The sequence below is a fragment of the Monodelphis domestica genome, chromosome 4 (assembly GCF_027887165.1).
Source record: "Monodelphis domestica isolate mMonDom1 chromosome 4, mMonDom1.pri, whole genome shotgun sequence".
NCBI classification, from domain to species: Eukaryota; Metazoa; Chordata; class Mammalia; order Didelphimorphia; family Didelphidae; genus Monodelphis; species Monodelphis domestica.
The window spans coordinates 347,280,198-347,301,342 of NC_077230.1; the positions used below are offsets into that span (position 1 = coordinate 347,280,198).

At 43.0% G+C, this 21,145-nt stretch overlaps 2 protein-coding genes across 4 annotated transcripts in view; both read right to left on the bottom strand.

The window, feature by feature from the left end:
* Nucleotides 1-6,627: 6,627 nt before the first annotated feature.
* Nucleotides 6,628-9,293, bottom strand: LOC103093562 (WW domain-binding protein 2-like). The gene is given in 3 exon segments (XM_056795010.1): nucleotides 6,628-8,683; nucleotides 8,685-8,808; nucleotides 8,810-9,293. Coding segments are annotated over 3 exon segments (777 nt in total). The 5' UTR covers nucleotides 9,208-9,293; the 3' UTR covers nucleotides 6,628-8,428.
* Nucleotides 9,294-15,033: 5,740 nt separating this feature from the next.
* Nucleotides 15,034-21,145, bottom strand: part of P2RY6 (pyrimidinergic receptor P2Y6) — a 48,730-nt gene continuing 42,618 nt past the window's right edge. For all 3 annotated transcript variants that reach the window (XM_007491016.2, XM_056795008.1, XM_056795009.1), the window contains one exon: nucleotides 15,034-18,025. In XM_007491016.2, coding sequence (XP_007491078.2) covers nucleotides 16,983-17,966 — 984 coding nt within the window. In that variant the 5' untranslated portion in view covers nucleotides 17,967-18,025 and the 3' untranslated portion in view covers nucleotides 15,034-16,982. The remainder of the gene's footprint in view (nucleotides 18,026-21,145) is intronic.

A 21,145-nucleotide genomic window follows, 5' to 3' on the forward strand; every position in this document is an offset into this window, starting at 1 on the left:
AAAGAAGTTTGAGATTCAAAGAATTGGGAGTGAAAAGAGAGTGCATTCCTAGCATCTGGGACAGCCTATGCAAAGGCCTGGAAACAGGAGATGGAATTTCCTGTGTAGGAAACAGTAAGAAGGTCAGTTTAGCTTAAAGGGAAAGTGTGTAAGGGAGAGTGCCATATAATGTATCTGGAAAGCTGAGTGAGAACCAGATGGTGAACGACTTTAAAAGTTAAACAGAGGAGTTTATATTTGATTCCAGAGACAGTAGGGAGCCATTCAGGATTTTTGAGTAGGGGAGTACCTAGTCAGTCTATAAGAAGATCATTTTGGCATCTATATTACAGATGGATGGGAGAGGGGAGAGATGGAAGTCAGGAGAGCCCTAGGGTTGGTACTGGGACATATAAAGAGTTTAAATTAGATTCTACCTGCTTTTATAAGTGAGAATAACTGTCTCATCTCCCAAGGACCTTCTCAGACTCTCAGCTTCTCCAGGAATCCTTCCTTGATCATCTCAGCTTTCATTAAGCTCTTTCTTCTTCCAGTCATTTAGCCTTTAGAGTCTGCCCTCTTTCATTAGGTGCTTCTTGTAACTATCCTGGTTTCTATTGTGTCTCATGTAAAGACAGTCTGGTGTAATAGAAAACACTTTGGATTCAGAGCAAAGGGTATATGAATTTGTGGATTTATCAGATCAGAAACAAGTTTGAGTGCCTTTAGCCAGAGAAAGCAAGTACCCTGCCTCCTTCTTGGACTTATTTTATTTGAGAGAGTCTTAGTCATGTGACTTTGGTTTAATGAGGTAGACTACACAGAAGTATACAACTCTGCAGGCCTTAATGAATGAAAAGGCATTCATTAGATGCTTGTGTGTTAGGCACACTGTTAAGTGCTATGGATACAAATATAAAAATGAGAAAGTGCTAGCTCTTAGGAACTTATGTTCTAATAATATCCATGTTCAAAGAGGATGGGCATCTCTAAGGTGAAGGTTTGCCATGGTCTTTTAAGAAAATTTATTTGTATTGTCATGCAAAACACACTTCCATATTGGTCACTATTATAAGAGCAAATTCATACATAACCAAAAATCCCAAATAAAACTGTAAATACACTGATGTGAAAACAACTCCAACAGTTCTTTCTCTGCAGGTGGCTAGCATTCCCCATCATAAGTCTCTCAGGATTGTCTCAGATCATTGCATTGCTGAGAGGAGCCAAGTTTTCAAACAAACATTGTCCAGTATTGTCATTGTTGTGTACAGTGTTCTCCCAGTTCTGCTTATTTTGCTCTGCATTAGTTCCTGAAGCTCTTTCCAGTTTTTTCTGAAATCATCTTACTTATAATTTCTTAGAGCACAATAGAATTCCATCATCAACATATACCACAGTTTGTTCAGCCACTCCCCTATTGATGAACATCCCCTCAGTTCCCAATTCTTTGCCACCACAAAAAGAGCCACTATCAATACTTTTGTATAAGTAGGTCCTTCCCCTTTTTAAATTATCTCTTTGGGATACAGACCTAGTAGTGGTATTACTAGATCAAAGTGGTATGCACAGTTTTATAGCCATTTATTGTCAAGCTCTTTTCAGGGCTAATCACCCACCTTTGGTGTCCACCTTTCACTTGGTTCTCATCTGGGGCTCCAAAAAGATGCAGCATTATTACCTTGGTAACACCATTTTGGTAGATGAGTTAAACCAGTTTGAGGATAACCAAATAGGTCTCAAACTCATCTGTAAAGTAGGAGGATGTTTACCCAAGCATGTGAAGATTTCCTCTGTTGGAATGGGTAGGTGAGAACAATTTGTTCAACAATGATAAAAGCAACTAAGCTTGGTTAAACACTGAAGAAGCCAAAGTCATCCGCTGCATTACAGAGCCATCACCAGTCATCTTGACTTGTCTTGCTACTGAACTTTAATGACTTTGGAAGAAATAATGAGACTGATGACTGTGCAACTCTGCCTCACTTGAATCCAATTCATGCACAAGTTAAGACATCACCTCACAATATCATTGGTCCTCTTTGAAAAGGAAGGACAAACAGTATCAGTAATCTAATTGGAGACAAGACATATTAGGGGAGTGGTATTCAAGGAAAGAATTTTGTTTTGGTTTGGAGATTGCTGGGATTTTGAGTTGCAAGTGAAGCCAAAGGGTAGTTTATTGTCATACTCTTTCCTGGAGCCATGGGAGTATAATGGAGGGATTGGCTATTGAGGGTCAGTGGAAGGAGAGTATGCTTTGATTTTATCCTTCCTGCAGGGTTATAAAGAGTCTACTCAGTATTCAGAATCCTTCTCGTGAATAAATATTGGGAGATGGATTTAGCCAAGTTACAATGTTGGGATCTTTGAACAATTGGAAGAACCACCAGAAATCTCCTCTGCACCTGGAGTCCATAGTAAGGCCAAATTCTAGCTGGTACCAGCTCCAGCTAAGTCTGGTAAACAGATAGCTTGATTGAGTCCAGGAGGGAATTGACCCCATAGTTGAGCCACCTTACCCCTGCTTGGAGCCAACTCCCCTGTAAGAATAAGGGAGCAATTCATCTGGCATGATCCCATATCCCAGGGCAAATGTGGCAGTGACTCCTCCAAGGGAAAGAAAGACATATCAAAATGTTTTGCTATGTATCCAGGATAACATTTTGTCATTGACCTCCTTTGGGTATATTCCTAGAAGTGGAATCTCTAGGGCAAAGAAGCACATTTTTGTCACTTTCTAAATTTCCAATTGCTGTCCAAGAATGCCAAGTCCAATCATTCACCCTCAATGCATTAGTGTGCTTGTCTTTCCTTAGCCCCTTCACAATTAACTAGTCCCATTTTTTAGCACCTTTGACAAGTGAGGTGAAACTTTGGGGTTGTTTCTATGTGCATTTCTCTTCTTATTACTGATTTAGAGAATTTGATTATGTGGTTGTTATTGGTTTGCAATTCTTTTGATACCCAAAGTAGTTTCTTAATAAAATGTTTATTCATTTGAATTGGGATTTCCAATTCAAAAGGCAGTCTTGAAAGGTAATCGCTCTTCCCCTAAAGTGTTCAAATGGAGATTGGATGTATGCTTGTCAGAAATGCAGCAGTAGGAATTCCTATTCCACACTCTCTGGACTCCAAGACTAGGACTTGCACCATTTCCATCTATTTTCTCCTGGCTACCTGGCTAGAATGAGATCAGGGATGAAAACACTGGGTTTGGGAAAGGAGAATAGATTCAAATTCTGCCTCTCTGGACCTCAGTTTCCTCATCTGTAGAATTAGCGGTTGCATTTTGATGACCATTGAGGTTTCTGCCCCCTCCAACTCTGTGATCCTAAAAAGAATGATTGCCTGGGTGCCAGAATCCTTCCCAGGCTCCCCAGATGCAGTGGTTCTTCTGAATTGGGTCAGCAGAGGGCAGCAGGAGGGAATGGTACTCCCAATCAATTACCAGATGTAAAAGATTACTTCTGAGGTCCTTCCAACGGAGATTCTATGATTTGAGTTATTATTGTTATTACTATCTGCTATTAGTGGCATTTGGATCTCTCAGACCAAGGGTTCCTGAGGTCAGGGACTATATCTCTCACCTTATACTGAGGATTCCTTGAAGATGGAGCCATGTTTTCCCCTCAAGTCCAAGTTCTCCAGGAGACCTAGAAAAGGTTGACTGGCTAACAGATGCACCCTCATCTCTAGTCCCTTAGAACTAGAATCTTCTCCCATGGTGGTGCCATTCTACGATTTGGGTGTCCACCAGTCTCCTGGGGCTGAAATTACAATCATCTTCATACAACAAAGGTCAAGAATTTCAGAGGTGGAAGGAATCTTGGAGATCACCTAGCTCAATCGTCTCATTTTACAGACAAGGAAACTGAGGTCCAAGAAGGGAGATGATTTGTCTCATGCCCACCATATAGTAATTAGTGACAGGCAGTCTCTATAATAACCATACTGTAGCATTAATATAGGGCTTTACAATTCAATCCTCTGAAAAGGAATTAGGGTAGAGGTAATCTCCACTTTACAGTAGAAGAATCTGAGGTCCAGAGAGGATAAATGTACAATATGGCATAATGGCTAAAGTGCTGACCTTGGAGTCAGGAAGGCCTGGGTTTGAATCTTGCCTCAGAAACTTAGTAGCTGCATGAACCTGGCCAAATCATAACTTTTCTGAAACCTCAATTCTCTCATCAGGAAAATAAGAAAGTTGGTCTCTGTGCCTTCATGTTCTAAATTTAAAATCCATGACTCACCCAAAATCACACTGTAAGTCAGTTGTAGGGATGGCACTAACACCTAGGGGGTTTTTGTTCTCAGAGTCAAGGGCAGCTTCCTAGGTAAGAATCCTTATCTCTCTCCTAGGTCTATGACTCTATGACCCTGCTTCAAGGAGAAGATCTTGGGCTTAAGTGGCACTTCGAATAAGTGGAGTTAATAATCAGGGTGGGGCACCTCCAGGGTTGGATTTGGACAATCACCTCTAGTAGTTGATACTATGGATCCCCAGAATCCCCCTTTTCTGCTACTGAGGATTCAGGGCTAAGTCAGCAGTCAGGGCCCTGAGAAAAATGGAAGAGGCCAGTGTGTGGACGGACAGGGTGATATCAGCCAACCAGCATTTCTTAAGCACCCACAACGTACTGTGCTAAGCACTGAGGATGCAAAGAAACCAAAGGCAGTCTCTGTTCTCAAATTAGTGATGGAGAAAACCATGTAAAAACAAGCCATACAAAGGAGAACTTGGAGATAATCTACCAGGAGAAGGCACGAGAATTAAGGGGGGAATGGGAGAGGTTTTCTGTAGAAGGTGAGATTTTATCTGGGACTTGAAAGAAGCCGGGGAAGCCAGGAGGCTGAGATGATGAGGGAGAGTGTCCTGGGCCTGAGGGACATCCAGTAGAAATGTCTGGAGTTGGGAGATGCATGTTCCTGAAGGAGGAGCAGTAGGGAGGCTAGTGTCACTGGATCTCAGAGTACATGGCAGGGATAAAGTGTAAGAAAACTGGAGAGCTCTGGGAGGGAGGCAGGTTATGAAGGGCTTTGAACACCCAATAGAGGATTTTATATTTGATGCTGGAGATGTTGGGGTGCTACACTGGAGTTTATTGAGTGGGGGAAGAGGTGACGTCAACCTGTATTTTAGGAAGATTCATTTGACAGCTGAATGGAGGATGGGCTGGAGTGGACATAAACAGGGTAGGGAGACCAATCAGCAGGCCATTACAATAGTCCAGGTATGGGGGCAGTTCTGTGACTCAGTGGATTGAGAGATGGGAGGTCTTGGGTTCAATTCTGACCTCAGATACTTCCTGGCTGTGTGACCCTGAACACAACTTCAAATACTTAGCTCTTATCATTCTTCTGCCTTGGAACTAATTCTTAGTACTGAATCCAAGATGGAAGGTAAGGGGCTAAGATTTTTTTTTTAACCAATTCTGTACACTTAACAGTCAATGGAATGGTAATACATTTTTGCTGAATTGTGCATCTGTTCATCTGTGTACTTTTGAGTGTTCATAAATCTGTATGTGCATGTATATGGGTGTAATTCTTGTGTCCAAGGCTCTCATGTGACATGAAGGGCCTGGGTACACTTTGGGGGATTTTTCTCTGCTCTTGCTCATCCCTCCCACCCAGATATTCTGGGAACCTTGCTATACGACACCACCCAATGCAATGCCACCAACTCCTTGTGCAAACACGAAGTTCACAAAACTCAGAGAAGAAAAAAGTTGTGTTTATAGGTTGAAGAAAACAAATAGACCTCTTCATGGGGGCCTCTGAAACTAATGCCATTTGTCCACCAGTAAACTTCTGGGAGGGAAGCATGAATACAATTTTCAACCTGGGGAAGCCAGGACAACCTCAGTTAGATGCAAGCAGAAGCTGAAAGAGCCAGTCAGTTTAGCTTCTAGATGTTTCCCAGCGGGTAGCTCATCTTACAGCTCCTAGGAGTCTGACCTGAGTGAGATTGGGATACTAATAACCAGCAGGCCTATGTTCTGGGCCCCAGGCTTACAATGTGACCTTGAGGCTGTCTCTCTCTGGACCTACTTTTCCCCAGTGAGTCTAAGCCCAAGTTTCTCTGAAAAGCCAGTTCAGACCTCAATAGGATACAGAAGGATTTGACTTCTGTATATAAGAGCTATAAGAGCATATGGAGGATGGGCTATTGTTAAGACCTGGAGTCAACCTGTGTCTAGAATTCTTGGTTTGGGCAACAGGGACAATTCAAGTCAGAAGTTCATAGGACCTGGAAGATCTGTGGCTTTTGGGCAGAAGATAACCCAATATCAGTTGCTTTAAAAGTTCCAAACAGAAGATCAACATAACACACACACACACACACACACACACACACATCTTATATTGTTCCTTTCCCCACCCTCCCTATTCTGTTCCTTCTATCTTCTGTCTATTCTCTGATTTGGTGATAAACAGTTTAGGGCAGCGGTTCTCAACCTCTCAATTTGTAGCAATGAGAATACATAATGCATATCAGGTATTTACATTCTGAGTCATAACTATAGCAAAATTTTTGTAGTTTTGAAGTAGCCACCAAAATAATTTTTTGGTTTGGGGTCACCGCAACATGAGGAACTGTATTGCGGGGTCACGGCATTAGAAAGGTTGAGAACCACTGGTTTAGGGCAATCAGGAAACTCTCTGGGTGCCCCCAGAGAAATTTATGGAAACTTTTTATTATTTAAATTATTTGTTATTATATCATATATTTAATAACTATCAACAACAACAACAAATAAACAAATGTAAGATGAAAAATCATGTGCAAAACTACAAATTCCACATTGTTCACATTTGTTTAAAACTGTGAATTATGTATATGTGCTAATATAAATATTCTCTGCTTTTGAGTTCCTTTTGGATCTGTTTTACTTTACTTTTTTCTCCTGATTTTGTGGATATATATTATTTTAATAAATGTAATCATAGCATGTATTCTTCTTATTCTCTTTTATCTCTTCATATATTTCCCTTATATTGCTATTATTTATCATTTCTAATAACATAATACAATCGGTTCCATTCAGATATCACAATATTTTTAGTCATTTCCTCCAACCATTGTATTTGTGTAATTTTGAATTATTTTGTCATTACAAACAAAGGTGCCATGAATATTTTCATATATACTCAGTTTTTTACCCTCTCAATAATGCTCGTAATAATGGAATCCTTGGGTTAATGAGTATGAACCATTTTATAGCACTTAATGTGTATTTCCATCTTCTTTTCTTTTCTTTTCTTTTTTGTCAAGCTACTTCATCTTTACTGCATCATAGTTTTGGCAAACAAATCAAGGTGCAAGAGGGTTTATTTCACATTAATATGTTAACCGGATTTTTGTTCAAATAAATAGGGAGTTCTCTTTAAATAAAGATCTTCTCACACTCTGGCCAGTAAGAGGAAATCAAAGGAAGTTAGTGCATCCAGGGGAGAGTCACCAATCAGGTGCAAGAAGCTTAAAGAGATGAGAACTGAATTGGGACTGACAACAGATACTTTTTACTCAGGACTAATCCAGGCCCCAGGTACACCTGATTTCCGCCAGCGAGGAGCCCTAAGGAGGGTGGGAAAGGTTGTGCAATCTTTAGCTCTGAGCCTAGGCAGCTCACAGAGCACAGGAGGGATCCTCAAGACCCTCTAAAAGCATGAGTTAGGAATACAAGGGAGCAAAGCCAAGCAATCATTTATATGTTTTCTCCCCAGCTGAGCAGTCTTCCCTTTATTCTCCTCCCTCCCCTCCCCCTCCCCCTCTGGGTATCCACCCTGGGTATCCCAGGCTCACAATCAAAACCCACAACAAAGTGGTGGGGCTATAAAAAAACCAGGGAAATCTGAACAGATGTGATACCCCAAAGGGAGAGGAATGGAAAAGATGGGGCTCTTGAGGGCAAGCCACTGTCCAATCTTGTATCACACTGGAAACTTGGACTGGGCTTCGTAGCTGGAGAGTGGTGATGGAATGTGGATAGGAACTGGAAGGGGACCTTTAGGCCATGAGTTCAAACCAACTTCCCAGGGCTGGGAGAAAGATAATTCTGCTGATCTGAGCTGAGAGGAGCCACAAGTATAGTCCAAAATGAATGAAAAAATAAAAAAAATAAGAGTTCTGGGGAGAAGCTGAGAAGCTGGACAGGAACCATCCCTCTTTTATGGGATGCTGTGTTAATGCAATAGGAGTAAATTGGAAATGGCGACTCCAATGGAAAGTCCCATTGACGAAGGTGGAGGAGAGGTATTAGTGTCTCTAGGCCAGCTGGAACTCTCCCAAGCTACTCCCTTTCTCTCCATGTTTGTTACTGCTATCTACACACAGACCTAGAGGGAAAGGTCAGGTCTGACAAAAGCCTCCCCACCAAATCCAAACTCAGCTCTGGGGGAATAAGGGACCAAGTGAGTGATGAGGAGACTGTAGGTGCATCTATTGGGTCTTCTTGTCCTCTGGGGGGTAGTATGGAGGTGGTGGGGGCTGATCCGTGGGCATGTAGACATTATGGGGATTGACAGGATTATAGTAGGCGCTGGCAGCAGCTTCGGCAGCTTTTGCTTCAGCTGCAGGGGTAGATGGTACATCAGGGCCACCTGCAACAGGTGGCTCCATGGGCCCAGGATATGGAGGTGGTGGGGGCTGCATGTACCCTATAGCTCCATCCATCATAGGAGATCCTGGATAAAAACTCAGGTGGAGGTGGAGCATAGGGATAGCTTGGAGGGTTTGGGTACATTCCATTGGCGGCTGGCATGGGAAAAGCATAGGCTCCATTGAGCATGTAAGAGTATTCATAAGCTCCATTAGGGACTGGAAGCTTGGGAGGCGACCTGTAGCATTCGCTGTCCAAACTCAATGGCACCTCCTGCTGCAAAGGTCAATTTGTAAACAGCTGATCCTTCCCAGCCACCTCCTGCTTCTGCCTTCACTGTTCCCCTGATGTAATTTGCACCAAACATAGGCTGCTTGATCTCATAGTCCTTCATTAGGTAAAATGGCATCATGAATGACTGCATGGAATCTCTCCCCTTGGACAGAAAAATAACTCTGTAAGGAGTTAAATAGAGGCTGCCTTTCTTGGTTCCTTTGAAGGGATCTGTCATATGATCCATGTCACTGAAGGAGAGCTCCACATGATCATAGGTCATTAGAATGTTCTCTGTATTGTTGACAATCACTCTGCTCTCTGAGTGGTTCCTGTTGAGCGCCATGGTCAGGCCACCCAGCTCCTGAACCCCCACTCCGGAGCCTCCGAGATTAGTGCGCCTGCGCTCTGCACCCTGCCCTGCATGTCGTCGTTCGGAATCCCCATCTTATTTTCTAAAAAAATAAATTCATTGTTGCTCTAGCAATATAATATTAGTTAGGTTTCTCCATGTTCCTATCAACATTTAATTTGATCAACTTAACCAGTTTGTTTCTCAGATAACATACATTACCAGAACCATATTTAGTTAGACTGGTACTTGGGCAGCAGACACAGTCTGTTGCCAGGACCATACTCTTTCCAAAACCACATCTTTCCAACATGTTCATAACCAGTGGAACTTTCATTCCAATGCCACAACCCCTCAGGAGTGCAAGTTTATGTCCACAGTACAATGAGTATTAAAGTAAGACCTTTATAGAATATTTGTGTTTTCTAAACCATTGTTGTCCCATTAGAAACCATGTGTGTATTATATGTCTTCTCAGGCTTAGCTCTACTAGTTTTAAGCAGGTATGTGGGGACCCAGTGCATGGCCTGCCCTCAGAAAACTGGAGAGAAAGCAATAGGGTAAGAGATGATTCATTCTTCTAGATAATCCAATAGTAAGCTACTCCATAGTGTTAAAAATTATCTAAAAGAACATGGATAATGCTTTTTTATAACTCCTAATAATTTCTTTAATTTCATCTTCATTGTGGTAGTATATTTACACTTTTCGCCATTAATGATATTGATTGGTTTTCTTCTCTTTCTCTTTTTTTTTATCAGATTAACTAATGATTTATCAATCTCATAGCTTATAGGAACTTTAAACACAATTTAAAATTTTATCTCTTTTGATAACGTCAATTATGTCAATTGATAAATGGTCAAAATATGTACAGTTTGGGGTTAAGAATCAAAGCTATATATAACTGAAAAATACTTTAAGTATTGATAAGAGAAATTAAAATCAAAACAATTCTGAGATATCATCTCACACCCATTAGATTGGCTAAAACAATAAAAGGGGAAAATGACATATGTTGGAAGAATATGGAAAAATGGGGACACTAATACATTGATTGGTGGAACTGTGAACAGATCCACCCATTTTTAGAACAATCTGGATTTATACACAGTTATAAAACTGTGTATAGCTTTTGACTCAGCAAATACTACTATTAGGTTTATTTCCTAAGGTGATCAAGGAAAATGGAAAAGAAACTTAATGTTCTAAAATATTTCTAGCAGCTCTTTTTGTGGTGGCAAAGAACTGGAAGTTGAAGGGATGCCCATCAATTGAGGAATGGCTAAACAAGTTGTGGCATATGATTGTGATGGAATACTACTATACCATATGAAATGACAGATTAATTTTGGAAAAATATGGAAAGACCTATATGAAATTAGAAAGAGCAAAATGAGCAGAACCAAGAGAACATTATATATAGCAATAGAAATATTGATTGAAGAATGACTTGTGTAGGTACACCTCCAGAGAAAGAGCTGAGAAATAGAAATAAGTAAGAGAGTTTTCTATATCACAATATCTTTGTGTCAAATGATTACTTCTATAATGGGGAGAGATAAGGGAACAAGAGAGTTAACTGGATATTTAAATGTAACAAATAAATTCAAAAGAAAAAATGTATCTTTTGTTTTTATGTCACCTTCATTTCTGAATGTATATCACCTCTCCCACCCCAACTTCACCCTCATCTTTCATGGGAGAATTGTCCCTAGAGGCAAAGAATAAAAATGAAAGAAGGAACAAATATTTTGGCAAAACCAACTAACATCTCAACTAAATCTGACAGTGAATGTAATGCTTCATACACATTATCTCTTGGCTCTCTAAGGAGGGGAAGAAAGTGCATTTTTCTTCTTTTCTTTAGGGCCAAGCTTGGTTATTATAATTACAGAGTCTTCAGTTTCATTTTTTAAATTTGCATTTTATTTACATTGCTGTAGTCATTGTGTAGATTGCTTTCCTGGTTCTACCTTACTTCACATCAATTCATGTTAGTCTTCCCATGTTTCTTTGTAGCTTTATATTCATCTTTTCTTACATCCAGTAATATGCTATTATGTTCATGTAACATAATTTGTTTAGCTATTCGCTGATGGGCACTTACTTTGTTTCCAGTTCTTCACTAATACAAAACTCATTGTTATATTTTAGTGTATATGGAACCTTTCTCCCAATCTTTGACCCATTTGACCTATGTGCCTAGCAGAGAAATCTCTGGGGCAAAGAGTAAGGATTCAATCGCTTAGCATAAATCCAAATTGTTTCTAGAATGGTCAGACCACCACAACTCTACCAAGAGTTTGTTAGCCTATCTTTCTATGACTCCTCTAACATCAGCAATTCCCATCTTTTATTATCTTTGTTAATTTGCTGAGTAGGAGATGAAACTTCAGAGTTGTTTTGATTTACAGTTCTTTTATTACTAGTGATTTGGAACCATCTTTCACATTGTTAATAATTTGCCATTCTTTTTTGAGTTTGGTCTCCCTATTTCAGGCAGGAAGTATAGTGGCTCCATCCTAATCCTGATCTTTATGGGAGCCTTGATCTACTGGACTGGTTCTCCAATTATTAGGCACACAGCAACCTCCAACCCTCCCTCCCCTTCCCCCTTAGCCTGCGGCTGCTCAGAACTCTTGAGTTTAGGCAGTCTCCCTGGTCAGTCACAGACTCCCTAGTAGCAAGGATTGCAGGCTTGTGCCAGCATGCCAGGTGCAATTATTATTTTTTTTGAGAATTGTTTGTTATGTCCCGTACTCTTATATTTGGGTTAGTTTGCTATCTCTCTTGGATATCAGACCTGTATTAGAGATATTTGATGTAAAGATTTTTTTTGTCCCAATTAGCAACTTCTCTTCTTATTTTAGTTGTATTGATTTTGTTTGCATGAAACACACACAACCACCCACACACAACTTTCTTATTTCATGTCTATGAACTTAGTTTTTACTTGATTAAGAAGTCTCTCCTTATGCAAAGAATGTTTGGTCTGGTTCCTTTGACTTACAGAGAACTGAGAGACAATCAGGATAAAATGTGGGTGCTTTCTCAAGCTTCTAGATTCTCAGTAGGGAAGTCTTCACTGAGCCAGGAGAAACATTGCCAAGTTGGGGAGTGTGAAGAGTTTAGCATGAATGAGCACTTTTGGTGCCTGAGGTAAGCATGGAAAAGGAAGAGAGGGAGAGAGGGAAAGGGGAAAGAAGGAGACCAGGGAAGGAACCTTTGACAGATATCAGACCCATTGGAAGAAAGAAACTTGAATAGTGAAGCATGACTTAGAGAAGGACTTCATCCTTGGGACTTGGCAGAGGAAGAGTGGCCTATCCCCTAGAAATTCAGTTCACATCTTTGGATTCCTTTATTTTCAAGAGGAAGATGAGAGGGATAAAGTGGAAGGAGGCAGGCTGGGGGAGGCAGGGGATGCAAAAATGGAGACAAGGCACAATGGTAGTGATCTTTCTTGACCCTGAAATTTGAGAATATGCCCATAGTGAGATGGACCAACCATTAATTCAGGACAGGGGCACAATGGCAATGGGGAACATGAGAAATAAAATTTTAGGGCCAGGCAATAGAGTAGAGGTGGTCATGCTACAAATGTAGTATGGAGTAGGACTGGTGGAAGATTATGAGACCACTATGAATAGAAGAGCCCCACTCCTCCTCCATGTTGGGGACTCAAGGGTAAAGGCCTCATCACTATCCCAGGTATGATTCAATCTGGAGAAAAAGGACATCAGACTTTGGAGTCACCAAATAATTGGGGTCTTTTTTGGAGAAGGAAGTGGTGTGTGTGTGTGTGTGTGTGTGTGTGTGTGTGTGTGTGTGTGTGTGTGTGTGTGTGTTCTTGATTCCTTAATGATCTTGGAGGTAAAAGAGTATACTTCAAGGGCGAAACTCCAGAGGTTGGACTCCTTTGTCTGACGCTGTGATGTGAAGCAGGGAGGACCCTAACTGGCCCTGCTCCTGACTTTCTAGACCTCAAAATCATGCTTTTACTATTCCTTCATCCTAGAACTTCCCTTAGCACCTGGAGACTCCACATTCTGAAAAATCCTATCATCTCTATAGCCTGCTTCCCATGGAATATTCCTCTTTGAGATACTCCCTTCTTTTTCCTTTGATGAGTTCTTCTGGAGCTTCTATTTTGTGAAGGAGCCCAGGCTGGACTGCTTCATTTCTGGACTTTAAAACCATGATGCTCATCTATTTCCTCCTCTCTCCTCACCTTTCTATTCTTTTTGGGGTGTTGCCTTCCCCTATAAAATTGTTAGCTCCTAGAGAGCTTTTATTACATTTGTATCCTCAGTGTTTAACACAGTGTCTAGTGCATAGTCAGTGCTTAATAATTCCTTCCTTCCTTCCTTCCTTCCTTCCTTCCTTCCTTCCTTCCTTCCTTCCTTCCTTCCTTCCTTCCTTCCTTCCTTCCTTCCTTCCTTCCTTCCTTCCTTCCTTCCTTCCTTCCTTCCTTCCTTCCTTCCTTCCTTCCTTCCTTCCTTCCTTCCTTCCTTCCTTCCTTCCTCCCTCCTTTCCTTCCTCCTTTCTTCCTTTTGTTTTCGCCTTCCTCTTTCCTTTCCTCCTGCCAAGATATAGAAACTGTGGAATATTCCCCTCTTCAGTGACAGCATGTGGTCATTGTGAGAGAAGGGTTTTTTTCTTTTTTCTTTTTTTTCCCCTGCCTTAATAAATACTTGCTGATTGGTTGGCAGAGAACTAGGCAGGCCAGAGCTGCTGCCCGGGTGGGAAGAAATTGAAGTGGTGATGAAACAGAATTGCTGCCACCTGCTGGTTATTGTGGAGAGCTGCAGAACAAGCATGAAAGGGATTCCCTGTGACTTTTTCTTGGATTTCCCATAAGGATTTGGTCTGGCACATTTTCTAGATCTGTTTGGAGGGAGTTTTGTGGGAAGTTCTCTCTATTTCTTCCTGTTACTCTGCCAACTTAGCCACCTTCTATAACTTTATTTCAATGTAATTGGTTTCCTTTGTAATTCCACGTATTATTTTACGCATTTGAAAACCCATTCATTCAGTAAAAGCTAGGGATCTAGGATGCCAAAAAATCGAAGAACCTCTGGGCTAAAGAACATCAATGGAGAGCACTTGGTGACACGGAGAGGAAGAGCTTCCATCTTAGGGTAGGGCAATAGGTAGGGGTGAGCAAGCCTATATTTATACTTGAGAGGAGCTGGGACCCCACACTTTTGGATCAAGAACTGGGATCTAGGTCAGGGGTTATATCAGCAGGGCTCATCTCTCTTCTATATCAATGGCCTGTATCTACTTGGGTTTTGAGGGGTTACTGATAACCCTGTTTCCTCTAAAGTTAATGAGCAGTATAACAGGGATACGGAGCAGAAAAAAAAAGAGATAAAGTCAGAGCTGGGATGGGGGAGCTTTAGAACAGAGAATATCATAGCTGGGAGGGACCTTAGAACTCAGAATGTCAGAGCTGGAAGGGACCTTAGAACAGAATGTCAGAACTGGGAGAGACCTTAGAACAGGGAATGTCAGAGCTGGGAGAGCTCTTAGAACAGAGAATATCAGAGCTGGGAGGGACCTTAGAACAGAGAATATCAGAGCTGGGAGGGACCTTAGAACAGAGAATATCAGAGCTGGGAGGGACTTTAGAACAAAGAATATCAGAGCTGGGAGGGTTCTTAGAACCCAGAATATCAGAGCTGGAAGAGATCTTAGAACACAGAATGTCAGAGTTAAGAGGGACCTTAGAACATGTCAGATCTGAGTGGGACCTTGGAACAGAGAAGGGTAGTGCTGGAATCAATCTTAGAAAACACAATTCCAGTACTGGCATTTCATTTTAACAAATGTTTATTAAATATCCATTGTTTAGGGCAGAGGACTGAGGGAGATACACAGTTTCAATAAAACTCCATCACTGCCTTCCTAGAGCTTCCCGTCTAGCAGAGAATAAGATACAAGCACAAGTATTGAATCCACAATTATTATATAAGTGCCTCAGAGAAGTGCTCTGTGATCACAGTCTTAGGAGGAAGGTTGTTACTGACTAGGGGGAAATCAGGGAGATGCCAATTTATGTTGGACTTTAAAAAATAGATAGAAGTTCCATATGCAAAGAATAGGAGGAAAGGCATTCTGGGTAGAGGGAACTGTTTGAGCAAAAGCCAAGAGGCAAGAGAGCCCCAATGTGTTTGGGGAAAGTCATCCATCCAGTTTAGTCAGAGCAGAAGTTACAAATTTTATGGTTTAAAGAGAAGGCCTCTTAATAACCTAGAGAAGGAACCCGGCACCTTGGGAAGATCACTGGAGTCAATGAGGGCCAAATGCCAGGGCTGGATCCTTCAGAGTGTCTCTGCCTTCCTAAGGGACTGGGCTTTCTAGACCTCACCAAGCTTTTGCTGAATGAATGGGTGAATAAGCTAATGAATGGATGAATGAAGGAAGGAATGAGTGCCTGAATGGATATTTGAGGGCAAGTAGCAGAGACTCTAGAAGTATAGTTGCCCAAGTGGCAGCTGACTTGATTGGTTTGGAAGAGTTTGTGAATGAGGACATGTGAGAAATCTCCAAGCAGCCTACAGGACTGAATCCAGACTTCTTAGGCTGGAGATGAAGGCCATCGATATTCCAACCCCATCCTCACTCTCCATGATCATGTCTCTCTGATCCCTTACTCTTACTCCAACTCCTGCCCTCTGTTTTTGCCTCTACCTTGGCTCACACCATTATCCTTCCAGTGAAGTCCTTCTGTCTCTCCAAATCTCCCTCTGTCCTTCAAGGCCCAACTTGGGTCCCATTTCCTCCATGAAACTCTCCTTAACTAGCTACCTCTCAGTGGTTTCACTTTCCTTGGATTCCTATAGGCCCATGTCTCTCCTCACTGGGCCCTTAGCACATTTAGCCTAGTGCCATGTCTTCCCACCCTTTCACACCTCCCGCCCTCTTTGTGTCTCCCATAAATCTGAGCTCTGTGAGGGTGGAAGCCATAGCTGGAAGGAACCTTGGAGATCCTGTCATCACCATAATAATAGTTAACATTTAAATAGTAGCTCTTACTATGTGCTGGGCACTTGTGCTAAGTGCTTTACAATTACTATCCCATTTGGTCCTCCTAAGAGGCCCATTCTCCTCCTTTTGGATCTGGGGAAGTAAAGGCCCACTGAGGTGGGCAGCCTTACTCAAGGTCATTCAGTTAGAAGGAATCAGAAGCAGGACTCACACCCAGGTCCACCCCAAGAGTTCCCATCCAGGGTTCTTGGTTCTCTGTTTTACTGCACTGCTTTTTGTCCCCAATCTCCCACCCCATGTAAGTGCTCAATAAATACGTGATGAGTGTGGATTACCCGAGGCTCAGCTGGGCATCCAGCCTTCAGAGCCCAGAACAGTTCATCTTGTTCCATGTGCTACCTAAATAGCCATTGTGGTGGGCAGCAGGATGCCCAAAGAGCTGGGTCAACACTTATCTTTCCTTTGCAATTAACCAATCCCTTCAGGGAAACTGAGGCCCAGAAAAGAAATGTCCAAGGCCATGCATAGGAAGTAGGGAGCAGAACTGGACCTCTGACTCCCAGGCTAGTGCTCTTTGCTGCTTTACCCCCAGATTCCACAGGCCACTGGGATCCTCAGTGGACTCTGGGCACAGCTCTGCCCCTCTTCCGGGAAGAGGGTTACAGTTGTCTTAGCATGCACTGCTGTCCCTGGGGCAACCGTGGGGGGCACCCTAGAGCTGATGCTCATCTGAGTCCTCTGGGGCTGATGGCCCCTTCGTTGTCCTTTTGTGCTCAGTGTCCCCGTTGCCACTTAGCACTTAGCTTGGACAAGATCTGTTTGGGGCTCTGGCGGAATTTCTTCTGCGTGAAGTAGAAGAGGATGGGGTCGAGGACGCTATTGGCGCTGGCGAAGGGCCTTGTGGCCTTGTAGGCAGCGGCGAAGGCCTGCAGGACAGGGCAGGAAACCCCGGGCATTGACCGCACAGCCAGATAGGCAGTCTTAGTAACATGGAACGGTAGGAAGCTGATGGCAAAGGCGGCCAACACCACCACCACCATGCGAGCTGCTTTCCCCCGCTTCTCGGCCGCCGCTGGCCCCTCAGGGCCACCCTGCTGGCAGAGGCGCCGCACCAGGCGGACATAGCAAGCCAGCACTGCACTGAAGGGCAGCACAAAGCCAGTGAAAGTGAGGGCCATGCCATAGGGCAGATAGCTGGCAGACAGGCTCGGAGGGCTCAAGTCATAGCACACCGTGCGGTTCCGTTGTGTCCCTGTCTGGGCAAAGGCGATGGTGGGCAGGCACTGGGCCGAGACAGCCAGCCACACGGCCCCACACACCAGCCAGGCGGAGCCTCGGCCCCACCGTTTGTGCCAGGTGGACAGGGGGTGGCATATGCCCAGGTAACGCTGGAAGCTGATGCAAGCCAGGAAGAGGATGCTGCCATGCAGGTTGGTGTAGAACTGAAAGCGGACCAGGCGGCAGGCGATGTCCCCGAAGGGCCAGTGGTCACCCTGGGCATAGTTGTAGATGAGCAGAGGAAGGGAGCAGGTGTAGAGGAGGTCGGCCAAGGCCAAGTTCAGCATGTAGATAGCCGTGCGGGTCAGGGCCTTTCGGGACAGCCAGATCTGCATGATGACGAAGGAGTTCAGGGGCAGCCCCAGAATGAGCACCACCGAATACACCAGGGGCAGAAGCACGTGCTTGAAATTCTCACGGAAGACACAAGAAGGAAGGGACCCCGCTGAGCCTAATGTGGTCTCATTTCCTGGCTCCATGTCCCGGGGAGGCCTGATGTGGGCCTGAAGGAACAGGCAGGGCCAAGGTCTTCCTGCACCTGGGGAAACAAAACAGCAATGGTAAACTAAGTCAGGACAGAGTGAAGGAGAGCAACGGTTGGGGTAGTCCAGCTCTTCAGATGGAGAGACTCAGGTTCTAGTATAGCCCGCTCATTGCCTTGTTGCATGGCCCTGAGCTATTCTCCTCCTCATCTGGTTAACAAACATTTATAAAGTGCCTACTATGTGCCAGGCACGGTGTGTGCTAAATGCTGGGCACACAAAGGAAAACTCTAAAGGGACTCACAGTTCGATAGAGAAGACAACAGGCAAACTATGCATAAACAAGACACATCTTGGGTAAGCTGAAGGGAAAGAAAAGAGGGGAGGCAACAGAATAAACAGGATTTGGGAAAGGCTTGCTAGTATTTTAGCTGACACATGGAAGAAGGAAGGAAGAGCCAGGAGGGAATGCATTTCAGGCATGAGGGACAGTTAGAAAAAATGAACAGAGTCAGGGGCAGCTAGATGACTCAGTGGATAGAAAATCAGGCCTGGAGATTGGAGGGCCTAGGTTCCTAAGTGACCTAGAGCAAGGTACTTAACTCCCTTTGCCTAGCCCTTTTTGTGCTTTTGTCTTAGAATGGTACTAAGACAAAAAGTAAGGGTTTTAAAACAAATGAAAGAAAGAAAGGAGGGAGGGAGGAAGTAAGGAAGAAAGAAAGAAAGAAAGAAAGAAAGAAAGAAAGAAAGAAAGAAAGAAAGAACAAAGGAGGGAAGGAAGGAAGGAGGGAGGAGAAAAGGAAGGAAGGAAAGAAGAAAGAGAAAGAAGGAAAGAAAGAAAGGAAAGAAAGGAAGAAAGAAAAAGAAAGAAAGGAAGAAAGAGAAAGGAAGGAAGGAAGAAAGAAAGGAAGGAAGGAAGGAAGGAAGAAAGAAAGAAAGAAAGAAAGAAAGAAAGAAAGAAAGAAAGAAAGAAAAAAAGAAAGAAAGAAAGAAAAAAAGAAAGAAAGAAAGAAAAAAAGAAAGAAAGAAAGAAAACTGGGTTTTGAAAAGGTGGAGAACTACAGGTATAGCTTGTCACCTTTATGATTAGACCCAGCAGACATGTTGGCTGGTTTTGTTTACCTCTACTTTTCTCTTTTTTGGCCTCATTATAAGAGTTGGCTCCCTGGGCAGAGGAGGGAAAGGGCTCAACAGGGGAATGAAGGGGGATATAACAAACAAAGCCTGTCCATAAAAATGAGATTAACTTCCTCACCCATCACAGCTTACCAGAGGGAAGGAAAGGAAGAAGTGTTTATATAGAGCCTACTATGCACCAGGCACTGTGCTCAGAGCTTTTTACAAGTATTATCTCAAAGGAAGTGGGTCATGACCTATCCTCATTTGGGATCAGAGGGAAACAAGTCACTTGGGGAAAGGGAATTCATGGGGGAATGACTGAGCAGTAGAGGAGAGATGGAGATGTCCATGTGTTTTGTTTAATTTCTCCTTTCTTCAGGACCTATAACCTTGGGTATTATTTAGAAATCTGTCTATGCTCTTTTCCTTTGGGAATAAACCCCTGGAAAGGCACCTCTTGGGTTCTGGAATTAGGGAGAAAGACAGGAAGGAAGAGGAGCAGGTATCACTTCCATTGGCTGTAGAAGGAAAAGAAGGTGAATGAGGGATGCAAGGGTTGTTAGAAGATCTCTGGGCCCAGGGAATTGGGTGACTTTAGGGTCCACAAATGCCCTAGGGCTGTGCTAGTAAACCTATGGTCTACCTGAGGGGGCTGCTCTCCTACACCTGTCCACACACACCTGAGGACATTTTTCATATCACCCACCCCTCTGACTAGCAGCCAATGAGAGCTCTTCCTCCCTCACCTGCCTGGGTTAAGGGGGCGGTTCATATGTAGCATGAGGATTGCAATTTGGGCACTCGGTCTCTAAAAGGTTCACCATCACTGCCCTAGAGGCATGGGGCCCCATACCAGGAGTTAAAGAAGAGTGAGGCTTAGATTATAGCAAGAAGAGTGAGTTCACCATCACTGGAAGTCTTTTAGCTTAGCTCCAGGTGGGACTTCTGGATGATTCCATACACTGTTCAGGCCATAACAACACACATGGACACATGGTAGTGCCCACATGCATATACAAATAAATAATACATGTCCATCCTCATGACACACATATTTCCCACAATGCACATACATAGAAACATAATATGCAATCCTTGTACTTGTTATGTATTTGTTCTAGATATATTTAGATACACACACACTATAAAATTCATATACATAAACATTTGTTGTTGTTGTTGAGTTTTCAGCTCTCTCTGTGACCGATTGGGGAGCTTTTTGGGCAAAGATATTGGAGTGTTTTGCCATTCTCTTCTCTAGCTCATTTTACAGATGAGGAAACTGAGGCAAACAGTTAAGTGACTTGTCCAGGATCATACAACTCATAAGTATCTGAGACCAGATTTGAACTCAGGAAGATGATTCTTCCTGACTCCAAACCTGGCATTTTATTCACTTTGGCATCCAGGTGCCCCATACGTATGTAGATGCAATACAATATAATACATATACATATACAAACACCCACACATATATTGAACTGGAGTGGTGATTTCATTGGCATGGGGGTTTCCTATTGTCTGGAAACTCCCTTTGCCAATGCACGGTTCTAGATTTTGGGGTCTTAGAGTTGCCTGGGAACATGAAAGATGAAAATGATCTGCTGAGGATCATAGACAGCAGGGGTCAGAGGTGGGATTTGAACCCAGATCTTCTTGACCTGAAGCCTGACTCTATTCACTACACCATACTGCAATACTCAGTTCTCTACAGAGTCACATATATGCACACACATATATTCAGTGTATCACAACAGATAGAAAAAAGACTTAAGTTTGAGTCTTGCTTCTGACACATACAAGATGTGACCTTGGGTAAGTCACAGAGCCCTAGGCAGCTAAGTTACAGAGTGGAAGTTCTTCAGTGAGAACTCCCTTACAGGAGCCTAATCTGGTTTAAAAAAAAAAAAGTAGGGCATGGAGCTGCTAGGTGACACAGAGGATAGAGTGCCTGGTCTAGAGTTGAAGGAGGACTTGGGTTCAAATGTGGCTTCAGATACTTCCTAGCTGTGTGACCCTAGATGAGTCACTTAACTCCAATTGCCTAGCCCTTACTA